Source organism: Urocitellus parryii, chromosome 2, assembly GCF_045843805.1.
Source record: "Urocitellus parryii isolate mUroPar1 chromosome 2, mUroPar1.hap1, whole genome shotgun sequence".
Taxonomy (NCBI): domain Eukaryota; kingdom Metazoa; phylum Chordata; class Mammalia; order Rodentia; family Sciuridae; genus Urocitellus; species Urocitellus parryii.
In genome coordinates, this window is record NC_135532.1 from 83,216,207 (window position 1) to 83,238,494 (window position 22,288).

The 22,288-nt window shown below is 41.1% G+C and overlaps 1 protein-coding gene across 2 annotated transcripts in view; it reads right to left on the minus strand.

Moving 5' to 3' along the window:
• Spata13 (spermatogenesis associated 13) overlaps nucleotides 1–22,288 on the minus strand; it is a 143,874-nt gene that overhangs the window by 30,646 nt on the left and 90,940 nt on the right. Inside the window, exon 1 of one of the 2 annotated variants that reach the window (XM_026394934.2) lies at nucleotides 5,818–6,005. The exons of the other annotated variant lie outside the window; for it this stretch is intronic. Coding sequence (XP_026250719.2) covers nucleotides 5,818–5,872 — 55 coding nt within the window. The 5' untranslated portion in view covers nucleotides 5,873–6,005. Of the gene's footprint in view, nucleotides 1–5,817; nucleotides 6,006–22,288 lie in introns of those variants that run through there. 2 annotated transcript variants of the gene reach the window in all.

Genomic DNA, 22,288 nt, shown 5'->3' on the forward strand with positions numbered 1-22,288 from the left:
CCACAGAGTACCGCCAATTCCAAACACGCAGTGAGTGAGTGCACACTCCCATTTAACAATCACTGGCAGCCATCACTCCTGGAAATGCCATCCTCCCAAGTCTCCTGAGCACCTTACTTGAGCCACCTTCGTCCCCAGGCACAATGTGCCCCTTTCCTAGCCCTGCCCCTTACATGGCAGCCTTGAGGTTTGGCCTCAAAGGTCTCCTCTATGCTCCAAGTCTGTGTACTTCCTGGATGAACTGACCAGCTTTTCAGGCTACGGCTGCCACCTGAGGAGAACTCACCACCACCACCTCCCAGAGTCCACATGTCTATATGTCCAGTCCTGGCCAGAGCTGGCCTCAGGAGTAAGAATGCAGAACAGTGTTGTATCCACAGAGGATGTGCCATATCTTACATCAGTAGGACTTTTACAATTAAAGAAGACATAAGAAAAAAAAAAAGCCAACAATAAGCAGCCCCTACACTCCTCAGACAAATAACATTCTTCTGTCTGAACTCAGGTTTTACATGTGTGAAAGGATTACACCTGGCTGGGCATGGTGGCGTGTGCCTATAATCCTGGCAACTCAGGAGTCTGAGGCTGAAAAACACCAAGTTCAAGGCCAGCTTGGGCAACTTAGCAACTCAAATTTAAAAAGGCTGATGATAGAGCTCAATGGCAGAGCACCCCTGGGTCGCATCCCCAACACTGCAAAACCAATAAATAAAAATAAGAAGATCATACCTGGCAACTGATTCAAGATGAACTTGGGGGTCAGGAATCACCAAAGGGCACCAACAATGCAGTGCTGCTTTTTACAACACCTTCCTATTTGCCCACAGCCTGTTGGAGCTTTGTCCTCATGAAAAACAAAAGGTCTCTTTCCCATATGGCTTATTTTTTACACCCTTAAGTGCCAGGATTTTAAAAGAACTAGACTGGAAATCCCAAGATCTGGATTTGAGTCCCAGAGTGGCCATCTTGGGAAAGGCCTTGACCTCTCTGACCTCTGTTTTCTCATTTGTCACAGAGGAAAACGTCCCTGCCCTGGATAGCTAGCTGAGAGAGGGAGGAGGGATGAGAAGGCAGATGTGGAGCACTTTGTTAAACAGATGGAAGGTGAGAATTAAGATGCCAAACTTCAGCGTCAGCAGGGCTTGGTCTGAAGACAGTACTTCCACCACGGGCCAGCTCTTACCAGCACAGTAGCTAATGAGCAGCACCCTTTCCCAGCCAGCAGGCTTCTCGGAGGGGATTTCCCTCATCTTATTTTGGGGACATTCCCGGGCTTTGAACAATCTGTTAAAAACATGTACTTCAGAAAACCTCCTGCTGATCACTCCTACTGACTTCCTCAAGGCTGAGATAAGCAATTCGGACTTCCCATCTCAAAAGCGGAAATGGCTGGCAGAGGCAGGCAGCTGTGTACACAGACCTGAGTGGCTTAACCAAGGGTTGAAACCATGGCTGAATGCCTCAACCCAGAAAGTGACCCTCAAACCACTGAGATGCACACAGAGGGAACAAGCAGTAGTGTCAAAGCATGCCACTTGGCTGCCAGGGCACCCAATCCACTCCTCATTAATGGTTCCCAGACACCTAGGGTACTCAATCACATGGAGAATGTTTAGAAAAGCTTTCTCAGCAAACACTCCCATTCTGGTTCAGTGGTCCTGCCCCACTCAGGACCACTGAATCAAGGTGGGTGGGTGAGAGTGTTTGCTGAGAATCTGTCTTCATAAAGCTCCCCGAAATGATTCTTTCTGAAGCCTGGCCAAATTTGGGAACCAATGGACTTCAGACTAACCTTACTTAAACTACATAACAAGAATGGATTATGCAAGAGGCATGTCTTTCACTGCCTATCCATGCAGGAAGCCACAGGTTGCAGAGAAATGGATTCTGATTGCACAGAAAGCTCTGCTATAGCCATCTGGTACCAAAGAGTATTCTCTGTTCCAATAAATAGAGAAAGATCTTTTTGCTGACTTCTCCACATGCAGCAACCTCCCTCCCAAAACAGCCTGTCAACTTCCTAATCATCCTTCGAAAGTTTGTCAGTTCCTGATGAATTCCATGATTTTTCATTTCTCTTCTCACATTATTCCCTGATCCCCTACAGTAACAATCTGTCTTCAATGTCCTAGAAACACATCAGCTTTACTTCTTTCAAAATACTTACCATGTGTATGTACAAGTTCTTACACTTAAGTTAGCTTATAGCTATTCCCTTGACTTTCTCAAGGATGAGGAACATGCTTACTAGTCAGTGCTAGCTGAATGAATTACAGCATGAAATATCTTTCACACTCTAGAATGTAAAATATCACTGTCACCTAAGTCACTTTTAAGCCCAATGTAGACTTTTAAACCATTCTCCATAAATAGTATTTTTTAATCTTTAGAAATATTGAATGATAATATAATAAAAAAGGGCCCCAGCAATGAACATAAGTGCCCTCACTGATACCTCTCATGAAGTCTAAAGTCTAAGGATTGTTTAAAGATAGTCTCCCAGCCATTATAGACATGGTGGCACATGTCTATAATTCAAGCTACTCGGGAGGCTGAGGCAGGAGGATTGCAAGTTCAAGGCAAGCCTGGGTAATTTAGTGAGACCCTGTCTCAAAATAAAAAATAAAAATGATGTAGCTCAGAGGGAAAGAGCCCCTGAGTTCACTCCCCTGTACTGCAAAAAATAAGATGGTTCTCCCAATATATACAGCTTTACATCAGCATACCACTTGGGGCCATGTTTGACTTTGGCTGCCCAGAGCAGACAGAAGCCAATTATGACTAAACTAAATTTGTAGCAAACCTCTGAAAATGGGTATAAAAGTCTTTAAGTAAACTACCAGTAAATAAATTCCCCCCCGCCTCAATTTAAAATGAAAACTTACCCTAAAATTGCCTCACATATATGCTCTAGATCACTTTTTGAAAGAGCCTGACCGTGCTCATCTGTAAAATGGGTCTCACGGGACTTGCAAGAGTAGGTCTGCACCAGGAGACTGGGCAGCCAGCACCTCTGGGATCCCCCACCCACCCACCCCACACACCACCAGCCTAGCAGCTCTGCTGCCTCCTGCTCTAGGTTGATCTCCATCCTGTTTCCTATTCAGACCTAGGATTCAAGTTGGGGGTTTCTCTGCATCTTGTTTTGAGCCCTCAGGTTTTCTTTTTTTTTTCTTTTTAAATGCAGTTCTGGAGATTGGATCCCAGGGGCTCACACCTGGTAGGCAAGTACTCCACCATCGAGCTACATCCCTAGCTCTTTTCAGTTTTTTATTTGTGTTGTGACAGGGTCTAAGTCGCCCAGACTGTCCTTGAACCTGTGATCCCTCCTGCCTCAGCTTCCCTAGTTGCTGGGATTACAAGTGTGGGCTGCCAAACCCCACTAAGCCCTCGGGTTTCACTTTTGGCTTGTCCCTACATTTCTATTTCCTCTTTTCAGCTAGTTGCTGTCCTTCCTTGGGTTTCTGGCATTGATGATGGCTTTTTTTGTCCATCCTCTCTGGCACCTGAGGATCTGTGCTGGAAGCCTCCTCTTTTCTTTCACTCACAGCTCCCACAGTTGCCTCTCACTGGTTAACTGGTGGAAGGAACCCAGCAAGATTCCAGCCAGTTCCACTGCATCCCCCGAGTGAGCTATAGTGTACTCCAGGCATCATACTCAGCCTGACATAAATCATCTGTGAGCCTCACAGCATTCTGGATTATTACTGTTCATTTATTGAGGAGGAAACTGTGGCTCAAAGAGGTTAACTACTCCCAATGGTAGGGCTGGATTCAGACTAGATGTGTATGCTCCAAAACAATCCTGGGGAGTCTGCCTCGCCTCTGGCCTCACTTAACTCACATCAATGGGAAGGGCTCCCTGTCTATTCTCACTGGACGTCCCCCTAAGGATCACCAAAGTATCCCAAAGGGCCTCACAAAAGTTCACCAGCTATTTCAAGTGAAAGCAAACCCACCATGGGTGAGCTTCATTCCTTATTTTATACTAGTTTATCATTTACAGTCAATTCACATAGCATTTGTCATTTTACCATACATGTGCATGTAGTATAACAGACCTGTCTTAGGAACACACTGCTCAAGGGAACTTTCGGAGAGGGAAAGTGAAGACAACTCCATAGCTGGCCTTTCCCAGCAGGGAGGCCTAGGAGACAGCTGCCAGCCCTTTACAGCCAGGGCCAGTCCACTGAAGCTGAGCCCAGGGTGAAAGGGGTGCTCTGGCACAGGAGCAGGTTTCTCCCAGTTCCGTAAGGGTATGATGGGGAGGGGAACAGGTCCCCAAAATCCATTTCCAAAGGACAAGCTTTCCAAGGAAAGCTTCTGGCATGGTATGAGTCTTTAGCAACACAGAGCATTCCCCTGAGAGGCTGAGTCAGGCGTCTCCTGGGTCTCTACATGAATGTGGGAGGAAGCAGCTCCGATCATCTCCCAGGCCTGGAGGAATGCTGCAGGTCAGAGGGAGGCCACCATCCCTCCCTTGCAACAACTCCCAGAGTAGGACACCCGCTCACCCCCTCCTTTCATCCTGGCCTTACTCAGTGGGTACTGTGTGGGATGCTGGCATTACTGAGCCCTGCCACTTGAGTGACCAGCAAGGCCACTGTGAAGGTAGGGTTTGTGTTCTCAATATAGAAATCTGGGGGCAACTCTTTTTCCTTTTTCTAAATTTGGGTTAGTGCAATGGAACACCAGTCTGATTCTGACAATCAGCCAGAGACAGAAGCCATAACCACATCCTTGTCTTCTCCAGGCCAGCAGAGAAACCAATCAAAACAAGGAAGACAGCACAAACTCCAAACAGCATTGCTCTGACAAGGCCTAAGGCTGCCTTCAAGCTGTCACCTACGATTCTCATTCATTTCAGTGCAAGCTACTGACGTCTATTTAAGGCAAAAACAGAGACAAGATCTGTTTTTAAATCTACTGTATCTGTTACAGCAGCCAGAGAAAATTCTTTTTGTGTAGTAATTTTTTTTAAATGTAAGTAAGAGAATACACAGATTCTTTTAAGAATACATGGATTATACTTTATAACTTCTTAGCATAATATTTCTTTTGCATTCAAATAGGGACTAGTCCAGTAGTCAATACTTAGAAAAACTAAGAAGTTAGGGTGAGTGTAATAAAGAAATTAAAAATACAAAAAAGGGTGTGATGAGACGGTGAAATAACTGAAGACTAGGCAATATCGATTTTGAAACAGTATTCTCCCCAAATCAATTCACAACCTCCAATCTCACTCCTAAATTTAGCCAGGAACATTTTTATGTATTTCAACCTCTTAAATAAAGAAAATTTTTAAATAAAGGAACATTTTTATGTATTTATAACCTCTTAAATAAAGGAAATTTCATGAAATGAATAAGTAGCAATCAATAACAGTACCAGTAGCCAAGACCAGACCCCACGGCTCTTACAGAAAAAAAAAGACCATGCTTAACTCTTACTATTTTCTCTTTCATTCTAAGTACTATGCCATGAACAAAGTCAATCTCTTTGATGGACTATGTCTGCAATGAAACCTCCCCTCAGGACCCTTTCTTGGGAGGAATGAGCTTTATTGTACACATTCACACCTGACCAGAACACACACACACACACACACACACACACAGAGAGAGAGAGAGAGAGAGAGAGAGAGAGAGAGAGAGAAGAAGAAGAAGAAGAAGAAGAAGAAGAAGAAGAAGAAGAGGAAGAGGAGGAGGAGGAGGAAGAGGGAGAGGGAGGGAAAGGGAGAGTGCACAAACTGCAACTTGGAGAGAGTCGAGACAGCAGAGTCTCCTGGACAGAAGGATCCATTCTCTGTACACATACCCATGTGAAGGCTTTCCAGACTCCAAAATCTTGCTATTTCCCCTCTAGCTACCATCCTTGAGACTGAAAACCAGCAACATTCAGGGCAGGTCAAGGGTGTGGCAGAAACCAGTGTTGGGGAAGATAGGCAGGCTGGCAGTTCGGGAACTGCAGAATCGCTATTCACTGCTTCCCCGCCGCCCTGTGGATTCCTGGCCAGAGTCTGCCCAGAAACTGACAGCTCACTCTGTGTGACCCAGGGCTAGCTGCTCCAGCGACATCACAACGCGAGGACTGTAGGGAAGAAATTCTAAACTAAAGCAAAACCTACACACACCAAACCCCAGCACACTTACAGCCTGGCAGGGGCAGTGGAGAGCCTTGGTGACTGTGGTAGAAATGTGTTTGCTGCTTTTAACTGTAATCTCCAAACCTGAGACTTTCACAGAGCTTTTCCAGAGGCTTTTATTTCACCAGAGAAAAGCACAGAGGTCGCTTGGTTCAAAAATTGAGTTAGGATTTCACACCATGGTATGACAAAAATTTGAGTTATAATACTGTATTATGCTAACTGCAAATTTATAAAACCACTTTAAAAGAGGGATTTCTTATTTGAAAGATGCACAAGTAAATAAGTACATGTATACCCTTCTCTGTGCAAGTAGTATGTATATGTTACTATGTAGAATATATATCCTCTAGCCTGGGGATAGCCTCAGTGCTAGGGTGCCTGCCTAACATAAGTCAGGCACTCTGTTGGCTCCCCAGCACTGCAACAAAACAACAAAACAAACAAGTTGAGGTACTATAAAGTGCAGTTAAAGAATTTTTAAAAACAAAATATTTTTCCTCTCTAATGAAAAAATGTGTTTTAAAGGAGGTTCTCTCTAGATAACATTATGGGTTATTTTTATCTCCTCTCTACTTTTCTGTATTTCCCAAATTGTCTTACAATGAGCAAGGTTCTTCTTTTACATTGTGACACTGTTAACAGTGTGCTTCCTTCAATTTCTTCATGACAGGAAGCCACTGCCTTTTTAACTTTATGAACAATGAGATAATATACGCAAAGTAGTGATCACAAGGTCATAAATGTGGGTTTAAAAAGCCATAGTGCCAATTAGTAAAACACATGCTTTACAGTGCCGAGCCTATGTTCAAAAACCTGTTGCATCATGACTACCTGGTGGACCACAGCTAAATGAGGGAACATTTCCACTAGGCATCTCGGTCTCCTCATCTGTAGGGGGTACAGGGGAAGAGGGACTGGAGTACCAATAATCCTCATTGGATTGTTAGAATATACTATTTTCAGAACAGCATGGAGAATTAGTAAATCTTAGCTGTTGTGCTGCTACTGTTGCACAGAAAAACACTGAGGTCCCTACTAACATGCCAGCTCTCATAGAAAGCACCAGGGACTAGAGGTGTGGCTCAGTGAAGAGCACTTGCCTAGCATGTGCAAGGCCCTGGGTTCCAATCCCAGCACCACAAAAAATACAACAAAATAAAAAATCATGCACAAACTAAGAATGCAAAGCTACACAATTATAATACCAGTATTGACTATATTACTGTGTTGAAGGCTTTTCTAATCTTCAAATATTTATGGTTGTTTCTATTGAAATGTTCTATCCCATGCTTGAATCCAGCTAAGTAAAGTGTTCTGGGGAACTCATAATTTCAAAACCCCACAGGAGATGCACTCCCCCTCTTGCCATGTATAACGAAGTGAGAAGAACTAGGTGCTGGCTACCTGACATGGAACTTCCAGCCTCCAGCACTGGGAGAAATACATTTTTTTTCTCTATTAAAAAACAAGCAGACACACCCACAATAAAAGTGAAACACATACTGAGAATAACAAGCAACTAAATCAGTTTCAAGTTTTTCTTTCACATTTGTTTTTGGTGCTGGAGATTGAACCCAGGGCCCCACCATGCCAGGCAAGTGCTCTACCACAAAGTCACATCCCCAGGCCCTTCACAAGTATTTTTAAAAGATAACTTAAGAGTCAAATATTTAAAATTATTAATAGTTCGTACAACAGGGGTACATTTATTCTCAATAAATATGGTGCTTTATTGAATTATAGACTCAAAAGATACCTTTTTTTAACAGCAGATGAATGTCATGTAAAGTTTCCTAGTCTACCTTGTGGAATGCTAGCTGCCTAAGATGATCCATGAAAAGTTTGAAACCTACTGTATGCTTTATCTACTCCTTGGACACCCCACAAGTTCCATCAGTAATCACAGGCATAAGAAGTCCAGCCGGCCAGTTGTGTAATCTCGATTAACATAAAGCTTCCTAACCTTATTTGGTCAGAGTTTTCTTTTTACCATAACACATTACTACTCCAAAGAGAGTGTCTATAGCCTCACCGAGGGACCTGCAGTCCAGCAGTGTTCACAAGACCTGGGAGCGGGTCAGACATGAAGATTGCTAGGCCCAGCTCTGTGGACTGAGAATCTGCCTTTCTATAAGATTCCAGGTTGTGCCAATGCACACTCAGCTGTGAGAGCTATTGTTCTGGGCAACTTTCTGTTGTGTGTTGTACACTGTTCTTGTGCAACATTCCTTGAGAAACCCTGCTATGAGGCAAAATCCTGAATACCAGTGTGCTTCTTTCATTGATTCAGAAACTAAAGAAAACTATGAAAGGAAGGAGTAAGGCATGGTTTTAGTCAAGTGAAGAGAGAAAATTCCCAACACTGAGAAGTAAAGCAGCGAGAAGTGGGAGTTCACTCTTATGGGCATCCATTCTAACAAAGGCAAATAAATTCCACAGCACTTTCATTTTCTTAAAATTGCTGGTTTTCAAAAAGAAAAAGCTCCGTTGCCACAGGTCCTTTGTTCTGTCTGTTTGCACTTTCACTTTCCACAAACGTCTGGTACAGGACAGCTTCTGTTTCCCAGAGATTTTTTTCTAAGTCCAGAGATGGGGTCAGGGTACTAGATTAGGAGCCCTGAGAATTCAGGACCTTAGAACAGAGGTACTCACTAAAATAAACTAACTTTATGGGGCATTCCAAACGAAATAAAGATAAAAAAGAAGAAAAAATGATACGTAAACAAATGCCGAACTGAAATGTGATATCTTCTCTAAGGATGTTCACCTAGCAATCTATTTTTGGAAGAAGCCACTACTAAAAAGAAAAGAGTATAATAGAATAAGTAAGTCTGACCTCTAGTTAAAAAAAAAAAAAGTTCACTGATTACAGCCTATATTTGCCAAATCAATAAAAATACTACAACAAAAACCTTCTGCAGGGGCTGGGGATGTGGCTCAAGCGGTAGCGCGATCACCTGGCATGCAAGTGGCGCGGGTTCAATCCTCAGCACCACAAACGAAAGCTAAAAATAAATAAATAAATAAATTCTCTCTCTCTCTCTCAAAAAACAAAACAAAACAAAACAAAACCTTCTGCAGCCAGGAATGGTGGTGCACGCCTGCAATTACAGTGAGTGAGGCAAGAGGCTGAGGCAGAAGGATTGCAAGTTCAAGGCTAGCCTCAGCAACATAGTAAGACCCTGTCAATAGAAAACAAAAAGGGCTGGGGATGTAGCTCAGTGGTAAAGTGTCCCTGGGTTCAATGCCTTGCACCAACAAAAACAAAAACAACTTAAGAATAGTGGAAAGAAGTCATAAAATCCTGCTCCCCTCCCAAATTCCTTTGGGCAAGAGATCATTACAATATATTATTGGGACTGGGCAGTTAGAAACATTTATTACTGGCAACACAAGAAGTAAGCAGAGAGTCAGTCCCAGAAGTGAAGAGAGCCAAATTATATATTAATATCAAATATGTAGCAATCAGAATAAAGTAAATGTTGAAAACACATGGAATGTTCTGATCATTTTGTTCTATAAATATAGGAATTTAAGGTTGGTGTGTTGATGCACACCTGTAATCTAGCAATTTGGAAGGCAGAGGATGGTATGTTCAAGGCTAGCTTAGGCCAATTAGCAAGATCCTGCCTCGAAGAGGCGGGAGGAAAGGTTGGGGATGCAGCTCAGTGGTAGAATGCTCCTGAGTTCAATTCCCAGTAGCACCAACATCACCACTACCATCACAACGACCACCACCCCCACTGGAAAAAAAAAAAAAAGAAGAAGCAGGAATTTAAATTATTAATTTAAATTAATTAATTTAAAGTGGGCCTAAGACCCATATGTATTTACATGCATATTCAAAAGAAAGGCTATTGGAGAGGCAAAGTTAGTAGTAATACCTCAAATTCAAAGCAGTCTACCTTTCTACCCCTCCAGGATTGTTTCCTGAGATTGAGTAGGTAGTCATTAAAGCTGAATTTCTGGTATCTTAAGTATAATATGGTACAGATCTTCTTACATGCACACCTTCTGATGGTGGGTAGAATTAGCACTGCATACCTACTTAGCAACCAAAGTTTCCCAACTGCTGCTTTTTCCCCAAAGCAGTAATTTCCCAATGATAATGTCATAGAGATATCCAGAATGGAGGAATATCCTAGGAACTTTGTTTCCCCTGGGTTTTGACATGCTTTTATTCCCAAGAGCCACAGGGCAGGTGCTGAGAGTAGGAGGCCCTAGAGGGCAGAGCAATACTATTTTTGAGCACAACACTGCTCAAGGACAGCTATCACCTCAGTCGAGGAACAAGAAACCCCTACCTCTGGTTATCACTGGCTGGACTGACCAATGGTGCCAATTCCCACACCAGCAATGGCTACCCCAAACCAAGAGGAACATAACCGAGATCTATGGGCACTCATTAGCCATCTCCCACAGCTAAAATGGATTGTTATTTCTAAAGCTGGGATGGCAGATGTCCTTAACAGGAAATAATTTGCAACATTTGCTATCAGTTATTCAGACCAATATTCCCTTATCCATTAGCATAAATAATTGAGTACCCAGGGTGATTCCTTAGTTCTGAATGGATTAAAAACAGACATTGTATTATTAATCTCCTGGTCGGTTATGCCAGTTTCCAAGGAAATCTAAAAGACATTTAATGCCATGTACAACATACCATTTTCTAGCATGCACTGAATTCAACAGTAGCCACTGATTCAGCACACCAACTGCTCCTGATGGTGACGGCAGGCTGACTGGCACAGGCTCTTCGCCACAGAAGGAAAGGGTTCAATCACTTACAGCACAGAAGAACGAAGCCGGAGTCAGAAGAACAAACTGTGAAAAGCATCCAGTATGCGTCGAAAGCAATGATAAAGGAAAAGTGCCTTTGTGCCTTCAAAGCTACAGCTGTTCATCCTAGTGTCATGTGGACTTGAATACATAAGACTGTGGAAAATCTGCTCTCGGTGGCTTAAATGAACCCTCCCATCATTACCCCCACCCATAGCCTATGCGCTCCAAAAACTGCTCCAAACAAGACATTCTGTACCTGGGCACTGACTAGAACCTGGATTAATGCAGAAACAAATAAATCATAACTGTCCTTTAGAAGACAAGGCACTTTCTTCACTAAAGGCCAGCACTTTCCTGTCCTCTGTGTGCAGGTTTCATCCTTCAAGGTCTAATAAATATCTCTGCTTTTCTGTAGTCTTCTTTGTTCTCTTAACTGTTGGACCTGGTTAGGACGCCAGCCCCACTATCTACTATTCAGCTGCACTTAGCTGAGCTAGGGAAGGTTACCCACTACCTTCAAGCCTCAGACTTCTTGCAACAAGCCAGTAACAGACAGACTACTGATACTTGGAAGTTGTTTGCCAGGTGTCCAGAGCGCTTAACTCTCCCTCTTCTTATGTTTATCATTCCTTCCTCTCCTTTAAAAATCCACTGTCTGAAACTCGGTAAGGAGACACGTGATATTTGGAAGAAGGTTCATTCTTCTTCAATAGTTCAGGAAGATTTGAACAAATTCAATTTTTAAAATGGGGAAGGTTTTAAATGAAATCTCATGAGTTTGCAGGGAAAATGTTTAATACTTTATCATGTTTTTCTGAGAAAGAACTGGAACACTATGTTCTTAAAAAAAAAAAAAAACCCTGATTATAGGCAATGATAAGACATGAAATACCAGTGAAGAGAACTGCTATTGGAGCTAATGTAATCTCCAAGACTTGCAGGCAATATAGTTTCAGGCACTGATGTCCCTGCTTGTAATCCTTGTTCCTGCACACAGAAGCCTTTCATAATTTCTAAATGCCTTAGACTCTGTGGAATCTATGCTATCTCTCAGCAGGCTCAAAAGACAGTGACTTTGCTGTGTACCATCTTAGCAGTCAGGAAAATACTCTTACTGCAAGTACTTGTCTAAAGATAAGTAAACGAATCCAACTTGTTTTAGAGATAAATACAACCAACACCCAATGTTCCTTGGCATGAACATATAAAGTGGAAATGGAAAGGAAGAAGGAACTGGGCAAGACACAAGACATTCACACCTAACAATCAAAACCCTGGGTCACCAACACTCCAACCAGCTTTCCAAGAGCTCTGTTATCACCCAAAACAGGTGCTCAGCAAGTAATACCTAATTTGATATTTTCTCTGATTCATTACTGAAAGAAAAATTTTGAAAAGTGATTTTAATAAACAAAACATAAAGTGATGATCTAAGAAATGGAGATCAAACAGAAAGCTTTAATGGTGTGCTCACAATTATCACAAAGGCACAACATACGTGCATGTGCACACCCAAATACATGCACCTCAACACCTGTTATGGTTTCTTCTTCTTCCCACACTTGTAACAAAATGTTTACTGGAGTCTCTGAAAACACTGGATAATGACTGCAATTTGAGGTCAAGAAAATCAATGGAAAAGATTTGGTTAAATTTTTTCCCCTTTAATAATATGAGAGTATAGATTGTAAATTTGTTTAACATATATTGGTATAATAATTAGAGAGAACGTTGTTCCTGATAGTCTCCTAGCCCCCTAGCCCTCTAGGGCTTTATTTGTTAGATTACATGACTTATCTAGGGTTAAGCCGTTAGTTAGGGTGGTTAAATAAATAACTAGAACTCTGGACAGAAACAGTTCACTGCTCATCACTACCCATGTCCCTGCACAAATTAATGCTTTCCTGATTAGCTACTAATATTTATTTACTACATACTTTCTGTGAACCAGATCATTCTTCTACATCTGTGGGGTAGGTAATATTAATTAATTTCTCCCATTGCAGCTGGGTCCAATGGTACAGGCCTTAATCCCAGCTGAGGCAGGAAGATCACAAGTTCAAGGCCAGCCTGGGCAACTTATAAAAAAATTAAAAAGGACTGGGGATGTAGCTCATTGGTAGAGAACCCCTGAGTTCAATCCCTAGTACCAAAAAAAAAAAAAAAAAAAATCTCCATTGCACTAAAGATTCTGTAGCTGATCAGTAGTTACCAAAGGCTGGGAAGAAAGAAAAACTGGGTAGTAAGCTTCCTTTGGGTTATGAAAAGGGTCTAAAATTACATAATGAGGATGGCTGCATAATGCTATAACTATATTAAATATCACTGCATTCTACATAAAAAAAAAAAAGATTGTAGCTAACTAAATTGCCCAGGGTTCAACACCTAGTCAACAGAAAATTAAAATTCAGCTCTGGCTTTCTAACCCAAAGTTATGTTAATAAAATTAATTTTCAACCGACGTGATTCTGCAATCTGCATTTGGGGTAAAAATTGGGAGTTCATAACCCACTTCAATCTAATGTATGAAATATGATATGTCAAGAGCTTTGTAATGTTGTGAACACCAATAAAAAAAATAAATAAATATAAAAAAATAAAATTAATTTTCACAAAAATAATTACAACAATATGCAGCCAGAATAACTATTTGAGACCCCCTACCCTTTAGTGATTCATTAATTCTCTGTATCCAGAATTTTTAGTGCCTTATTCCGGTGGTCCTCCTAAGGAAAAATACAAGTATGCTACGATCTGTTTCTAACCGAACTATCAATGTGTAAATCTGTTATATCTAACAAAATATAAATAGGAATTTAAAATTTTTTTTTAGTTGTCAATGTACCTTTATTTTATTTATATGTGGTACTGAGAATCGAACCCAGTGCCTCACACATGCTAGGCTAGTGCTCTACCACTAAGCCACAACTCCAGCCCTAAAATATAAATAGGAATTTTTAAAACAATGAACACCAAAAAACTAAGGCAGAGGAGGAGAAGAGGATGCAGGGACACTTTTTTTGAATCATATTTATTTATGGTTTTTTGTGGTGTTGAGAATTGAACCCAGTGCCTCACACATGCTAGGCAAGTGCTCTATTACTGAACCACAACCCCAGTGCCAAACACAGAGTTTTAATAAATTTCTTAACTTTACTATAAGATTTTTCAAAAAAATATGCTTTGGTAATTCTTATGGTTCACTTTCATTTAAAAAAAAAAATGAAGCCAGGCATGGTGGCACATGCCTGTAATCCCAGCAACTCTGGAGACTGAGGCAGGAGGATTTCAAGTTAGAGGTCAGCCTCATCAATTTAGCAAGCTACATTCTCAAAATGAAAAATAAAATGAACAGTGGTCTAACTCACTGGGGGACAGTACCCCTAGGTTCAATCCCCAGTACCAAACAAACAAACAAACAAATAATAAAAAAGGACTGGAAATGTAGCTCAGTGGTAGAGAATTGAAATGATATAAGCACTCGGTATTTTTAATAATTCCTCTAACTTCTTCAATGTTGGTATATTAAATAATTCTAAATCAATGAAGGGAACTTCTGATATAAAGGTAACATTGCTATTTCCATCAAAACCATTTAATAAGAATTGGTACATTCATTTTAATGAGCTTTCAGATAGGGCAAAAACAAATCATTTTTAATTAATCCTTAGCAATATGGGATATTTTCAGCCATAAAGTCAGAAAACCATCAACACAGATTAAGCTAAGTAGATAAAATACTTCCATCTTAAAGCCTTGACCCCTCCCATAGCCTTCTACTTTGTTCTGGTCCCACCTTGGTGCTGATCTCAAACTTTTAATCAAGGTCACCAGGCAGGCTCCTCCTCACCCTGAATCCCAAGGGTATTTTTTACTCCCGTGATGGGTTTTTGTTTTGTTTTTTTGCTGATTATCACTATGGCCTAGGAGCTCTTGGCTTATGTCTTCCTCTTGCCTCAGCCTTCCGAGTAGATGAAAGGACAGGCATAACCCACCGAGTCTTGGCTGCCTTTGACACTTGGTTATGCATTTGCCTAACTCACCCACTCAAAGCCCCTGGCTTCCTAGTATATCTGGGACTCTACTTACCTCTCTGGCTACTTTTTCTATCACCTTTTTGAACTTCTCCTTTTACTGGTTCCCAAATGTTCTTGATCCTCAGTACTGCCCCAAAGAGCCTCTTCTCATTGCTCACCCTTCCCCAACCCCATGACTCCCATGTGGTTATACCTCCAGCCTGGGTCTCCCTCCCCCTCACCAGACCTTATAATCCAAGGTGATGACAACTGAACTGAAAACTGGCTCCTATTCCACCCACCTGAATAGAAAACAGCTCCCCAACCATGTGCTCTTCTGGTGTCACCCAGGCATCGTGACAGCATGGCCTCCTTTTCCTTTGCCCAAAACATCCAGACAGTTTGCTTGACCTCCAAGTTCTTCATTTCTCCAGTATCACACTCATTTTCTAGTTCAGGTATCTGTAGCCACTATATTAAGAAACAGACTCCTCCCACTAGCTCCACAATCTATCCAATCATCTCTCTAAAATGCAAATCTAACCATCTCACTCCACTTAAAACACTTCAGTGGTTTGCGTTGCCCCAGGCTCCTTCTCCTTCTAGTAGCTGGATCTCCAGTCTAGACCCGCCTTTGAGCCCTCCCCCCTCACCTTCACCTTGCCATAGCCTCAGGGACCTACAGCTTTGAGGTGGAAAGCACCTGGAGCACAGGGGACCTGCCTAAATATCAAAAGGCCAGAAAAAACAATTGAAGTATTTATGCCATAAACATTTTAACTTAAAACATGTAAAGATGCAATTATTCATTTTGTCATGATACGGAGAGGGACTCTTAGTGTATGGTTGTCTGAAACAAATTCTACATCTTTCTTCTACAATCCACATCCACAATGCTTCAGTTATGATTCCCATTTCTGGCTTCTTTAAAGTACAGCAGGGGCTGGGGATGTGGCTCAAGCGGTAGCGCTCGCCTAGCATGCGTGCGGCCTGGGTTCGATCCTCAGCACCACATACAAACAAAGATGTTGTGTCCCCCGAAAACTAAAAAATAAATATTAAATATCTCTCTCTCTCTCTCTCTCTCTCTCTCTCTTAAAAAAAAAAAAAAGTAATTCCATTCCCCAAGTGGAATTATAGGAAAAAAAAAAAATAAAGTACAGCAATAAAACCAGAGACGCTAACAAAGCAATCTGGGTACAAGATTCCTTAGTTTTTTCAGTTGTGCTTTAAGGATATGGTTTACCTACCTGACCTCCTGCCCCGCCCTAAATGATCCTGCCACCAAAACTCCTCCCATAATCTGGGCCTGCCCCCTACCTGCTAAAAGTAACTAACTCCTGTTACTATATATAAAACCAGGAACCTCATGGTCAGTAGCCATTTTATCCCTGAAAATGATCCACATCAGGTGTTTCGCAGATTATAAAGAAGAGCTTCCTGACCTGAAGTCTGCTCCTCAGCTCTGTCATTTGTGCACCTTGTGCTAACAGTGCTGGGAATTGGAGCCCATGGTCTTGTGCACACTAGGCAAGCTCTTTACCACTGAACTACATCCCTAGCCTAGCAATCTATGTTTATTGAGCCTCTCCAAAGTATTCAAACTCATTTTCATAGACTCAAAGATTCTTTGGTCTCCTACTTACATTTCATCAGCATATATGATGTCTAAGTAAGTTCCATAATTATAATAGTAAACATAACTGCTGTAAATAGGCTTGGGGTCATGACCTTGAGCATGGACTCATGCAAGAAAACAACAGCTTAGGGAAACAAACATGCTGCAAGCTGTGGCCTTCTGTCAGGTTGCTCCACAGAGGCAATGAAGGGCAGCTCTCATCTGAGAAGTGGAAATGGGTTGAGGTTTGCATTGTGTCACCCTGCTCTTGGTTTCTCCAATGTGCTCTCCTTTCTCTGGTCTCCACTCTTTGCATATGCTGTTCACTCAGCCAGGAATAACTCCTAACAACAAATTGGACTATTTCCCTCATCAACTCTCAAATTAGATCTCATTACCAGAGCCCCCCAGAGCTGATTAAACTCCACAGGGGTATCTACACTAGCAGCTGTGTGAGAACACTTTCCAGTTTCTTCATGACCACCTAGTCTCTAGCAAAATGCCTCATTAATAACAGGAGCATAAAATATGTGTTAAATAGATTCCTAACCATGGAAGTATCTCTGAAACCAAGAACACATTTAAAAACCAACTCACAAATTAAAAAAAAAAAGCAAACTAACTAAATAAATAAAATTGAATAAAATCTGGGAATAGTGATGTAGCTCAGTGGTCCCTGCATAGCATGCACGAAGCCCTGGGCTTGAATTCCAACATCATAAAAACAAGAAAAATCCAACTCAGAAAGGTAGCAGCTTGGGTATTTCTTTAAATAACATCAATTTTTGTCCTAATAGCATGTCCTGAAGCATTTCCTAGTAATACAAACTTATCAATGTGCCATAACATTTAATCAATGTACCTTTTACAACCAATACTAGTTCCTTACTAGGGAAAAGTAAACAAATATTTTAAGGGGATCTTTTCCATTTCTGAGTGACGAATACATTTCACTACAAAATCAAATAGAAGAATCAAGAGTTGCACTTACAGAAAGAATGTCCCCTTTGAAAGATAAACCCCACTGTGTTTTAAAACTACTGGGTCTTAAACATATTGGAAAATGTCTTGGCACATTTCTTTTTTTCTTTAGATAAACCAACCTTTGATCAGCGCAGGATACATTTAACAGAAGAAGAAAGAAAGTGATCTTCTGGGGGCCGTTGAGCGGCCTCCGCTCGTGGATGGAGGGGCGGAGCGTGGTCCCACAAGCTCTGCGCTCAGGCCTGCAGCCTGGCCAGCACTGCAAAGGGGCATTTGCTCCTCCCTTTACAAGGCCCTCCAAGACCCACTAAGGCCCATCCAGCTCAGTCAGATGATGTCACATGTGCTTAGACCTTTCTCATCATGGGGGGCTCAGGACAGAGGTCCAACAGGTGCTACCCCGCCCTTCCCTGTGGAGCACTCCAGGGCACCCCAAGCAGCTCCTGGAGGACCAGCTCCCAATTCATTGTGGAGGAGGTCACAGGCTAAGCCAGAGCCCGGGAAGGAGCCAACATCCTAGGGCAGGGCGGCTTGCATAAATTTATCTAATTATGGCACCTCCCATATGAATGGTTGGCTCCAAAAGACCATAAGCGAACGGAACTTCCAACTATTAACTAGGACCCGTGTTTGTTCTCTCTCCTTCTCCCCCGCCGTGTGTGTGTGTGTGTGTGTGTGTGTGTGTGTGTGTGTGTGTGTGTCTGTCTCAAAACAAAAGCATGATCAGTATCCGTGCATCTGAAATACTTTCTGCTTGTTTTCTTGGAATGTTTGAAACCTAGGAGGTTTTCAAAATAAGTTTCTTCACCAGTCATTGACCAGCTCTGATGTGCTTCACAGATGGGTTGGTCATCATGCATAGTCTTTCCTCAGTATCTGGCTGGGACTGGTTTCAGGATCCCCTGGGACACCAAACACTGAGGGTGCTCAAGTGCCTTATATAAAATGCTGCTGTATTTCAAAGAATTTGCCCACATCCTCTTGTACACTTTAAATTACTCCTAGGTGACTGATAACACCTGATACAATGTAAATACTATTAAAAAGTTATTATACTGTATTGTTTAGGGGCTAATGACAACAAAAATATATATATTCAGTAAAGATGCAACTTTTTTCAGAATATTATCTGTAGTTGATTGAATCCATGGATAGGGAACAAGTAGATACAGAGGTCTGCCTATAATTTGGGTTATGCTGTCCTTTGTAGATCACAAGACATATCATGCCTTTAAAGCACTGGAATTTTAGTTGTTTCCTAATGAAAAATATGAATCAGATATGATTTAGTTTTACAATCTGGTGTGAGCAACTCATAGCATTCAGGTTGAGAGAGTTGTCCTCGGTCAGAAGGCTACTACTGGGTCAATTTAATTCTCTTTCCCAGCTTAGACAGAGTGACTATATTCACAAAAAGATAAAATGTAAAAACAAAAATTAAATAAAGCAATTATTAGTGTAAGAAAAAACTTTAAATATCATTAAAAAGTCAACTTGCCATGCTTGTACCCACTTAGAACAGCATTGCCCCCTGATGGAGTTATCCAATAACTCCACCATTCTCTCCTTTGTTATCTGGCATAATTACTAAATGCTCTAATATAGATGTATTGATTAACTAAAGTGCTTTAATTTGTTTGTTTGTTTTAAAGCAGCGCTGGGGATTGAATCCTGGGCCTTGTGTACACTAGGAAAGTGCTCTACCACTGAGCTTCATCCCCAACCCTACAGTGCTTTCTAAAAATATAAGATAGGGGTTGGAGGTAGAGCTCAGTGGTATAACACTTGCCTACCATGTACATAGCCCTGGGTTCAAACCCCAGCATCACAAAACACACAAACACACACACACAAAATTCAATATAAATATATAAAATATATATAACAGATGGGGGATGGGGGTTTAATAATTGAGAGAAGTGGGGGGGGGATTTTTTTTTTTTCTTTTTGAAAGTGGACTACCGAAATCTAGTGACTTCAATACCTGGGCATACTTTTATCTGTTGCTTATGATCCATAAAATTTCTAAGCAGTGGTACATGCCTATAATTCCAAGCTTGGGAGCCTGAGACAAGAGAATCCTGAGTTCAAAGCCAGCTTCAGCAATTTAGCAAGGCCCTAGACAACTAAGTGAGACCCTGTCTCAAAATAAAATATAAAAAGAGCCGAGGATGTGGCTCAGTGGTTAAGCCTGCCTGGGCTCAACCCTCTACACCAAAAACAAACAAACAAAAATCTACTAAAGTTTAAAATCAAAGAAAACTACATATTCTCTTTTCTGGGAGACATTTAAGTTAATCGGAAGTTCATCATAAGAGTAAAATAATCTGAACTTGATGGATGGGACCAGTAGAGAGAAAGTGAATGAACATGAAAATAAGAATGCTGAAAAGCCATCAAATTTTCTTGACAAAACATATAGGCCAGTTAAGGAGAGAAGTATGAGTGGAACCTAGAAGTCAGAATGGGGAAATTAGGCAGGACATTAGGCAGTGGCACATGCGGGTAATTCTAGCTACTAGGGAGGTTGAGGCAAGTGAATCACAAGTTCAAGGCCAGCCTGAATAATTTGGCTAAACCTTGCCTCAAATAAATAAATAAATAAATAAGGGTTGGGAGTGTAGCTCAATAGTAGAACATTCCTAGATTTAATGCCAGTACTCCCGCCCAAAATAATAAATAAATAGAGATAGATAGATAGATAGATAGATAAATTCAATAAGGCCAAACCCAGGGAATATGAAGCCACAGATGTAAAATGTAATTATGTTGGTCTGGGGATGTATCTCAGTGTTAGAGTGCCTACTTACCATGTTAGACATCCTGGATTCAATCCCTAGCACCACTAAGTAAATAAATAAACCCATAACATTTTTAGATCAGCAGCCTTCTATACATGAACTTTATAAAGGCACTTGTAAGTGCCACTGTGATTCATTATCTTGATTCTGTTATCTTAAATACCACACCCATGAGGTAGACAAGCAGTGTTCAGTTCAAATGACCTTCCTTCACACACTGCATGGGCTCATAAGAGATAAGACTTGTATACTAAATAGAGTTAGAAAGAAAAATGCCAAGTGCTAGGAAAGGGTGGATTTTTTTTAAGCCTGATATTGTGGCACATCCCTTGTAATCCAAGTGACTCCAGAGGCTGAGGCAGAAGGATTACAAATTCAAGGCCAGCCTAACAATTTAGAAAAAATAAAAAGGTCTGGAGATGTAGCTCAGAGCACTCCTGGGTTCAATATCCAGTAACCCCCCCCCCCAAAAAAAAAATCTACCAATTTTAACTATTTTCCACCTACTTTCCTGGAGTATTTTAAAACAAATCTGTTATATCATCTTATGCAAAAAATATTTCAATGTATGTCAATAACAAGAACTTAAAAATAGGGCTGGGGATATAGCTCAGTTAATAGAGTGCTTGCCTCATATGTACAAGATTCTGTGTTCAATCCCCAGTACCAAAGAAAAAGAAAAAAAAAAAAACTTAAAACTATCATTATCCTAACTAACAAATTAATAACAATTCTTTCATGTTACCAAACATTCCATCCCTTTGAAAATTTCCCCTTTCATCTCAAAATCATCTTTTTCAAAACTGGTTTGTTGATATCAGACCTAAACAAAGTTCACTCATTACATTATGGAATATAACTTAGATTAAACCAAACATAGCTCTCTGGGTGGCATCTGTATTAGATTTTGCAACTAATTATGGTCTTAAGGAGATTGGTGCTAGCACTCTGGTGATATGTACACCAAAAATCACATATCATATGGAAAGAAAGAAACCCTAAGCCTGGGAGATAGAAGCACTGGAAATGGTCTATCAAGTGAGTTCCAATTCCCACCAGAAGATGAAAGTGGCAGGAGTTTTATAAGCCTTGAATTCTAGCCAGAGATGCCTCCACTGCACTAAAGATCTGCATCTTCATGGAGGTGGACACTGTTACTGCCCCAGGCAATAAGGAAAGCTCATATTATTGGAATGATCTGACCCATGAGGTCTTTTGTTGTTCCTAACCGATCTCTGGCATCCTTAGAAGCAAAATTGATCTCCTTTGATATAATGAGAGCAACTATGAACAGAGCAGGGAGGAAGAGCAGGAAGAAAAGATTAATATTAAACAGAGACATGAGATGGGAGGGAAAGGGAGAGAAAAGGGAAATTGCATGGAAATGAAGGGAGACCCTCATTGCTATACAAAATTACATATAAGAGGTTGTGAGGGGAATGGGAAAATAAACAAAGAGAGAAATGAATTACAGTAGATGGGGTAGAGAGAGAAGATGGGAGGGGAGGGAAGGGGGGATAGTAGGGGATAGGAAAGGTAGCAGAATACAACAATTACTAATTGGGCATTATGTAAAATTGTGGATGTGTAACCGACGTGATTCTGCAATCTGCATTTGGGGTAAAATTGGGAGTTCATAACCCACTTCAGTCTAATGTATGAAATATGATATGTCAAGAGCTTTGTAATGTTGTGAACAACCAATAAAAAAAATAAAATTAAAAAAAAAAAGGTATCACTTGATTTAAGTAGCAGGAAATCTCCAAGTCTGGTGAGCAGAAACTGACCTAAGCAGGTATAACAAAGAAACAACCAGGGTTCTCACTCAACTCACAAGCTCAAAGTCTCAGTGATGCAAAGGCCAGGTCATCTTGGGTAGGCATACTATTACTGCAAGTCTTCTTAGCCTTCCTCAAAAGAGGCCTTCCATCATTGG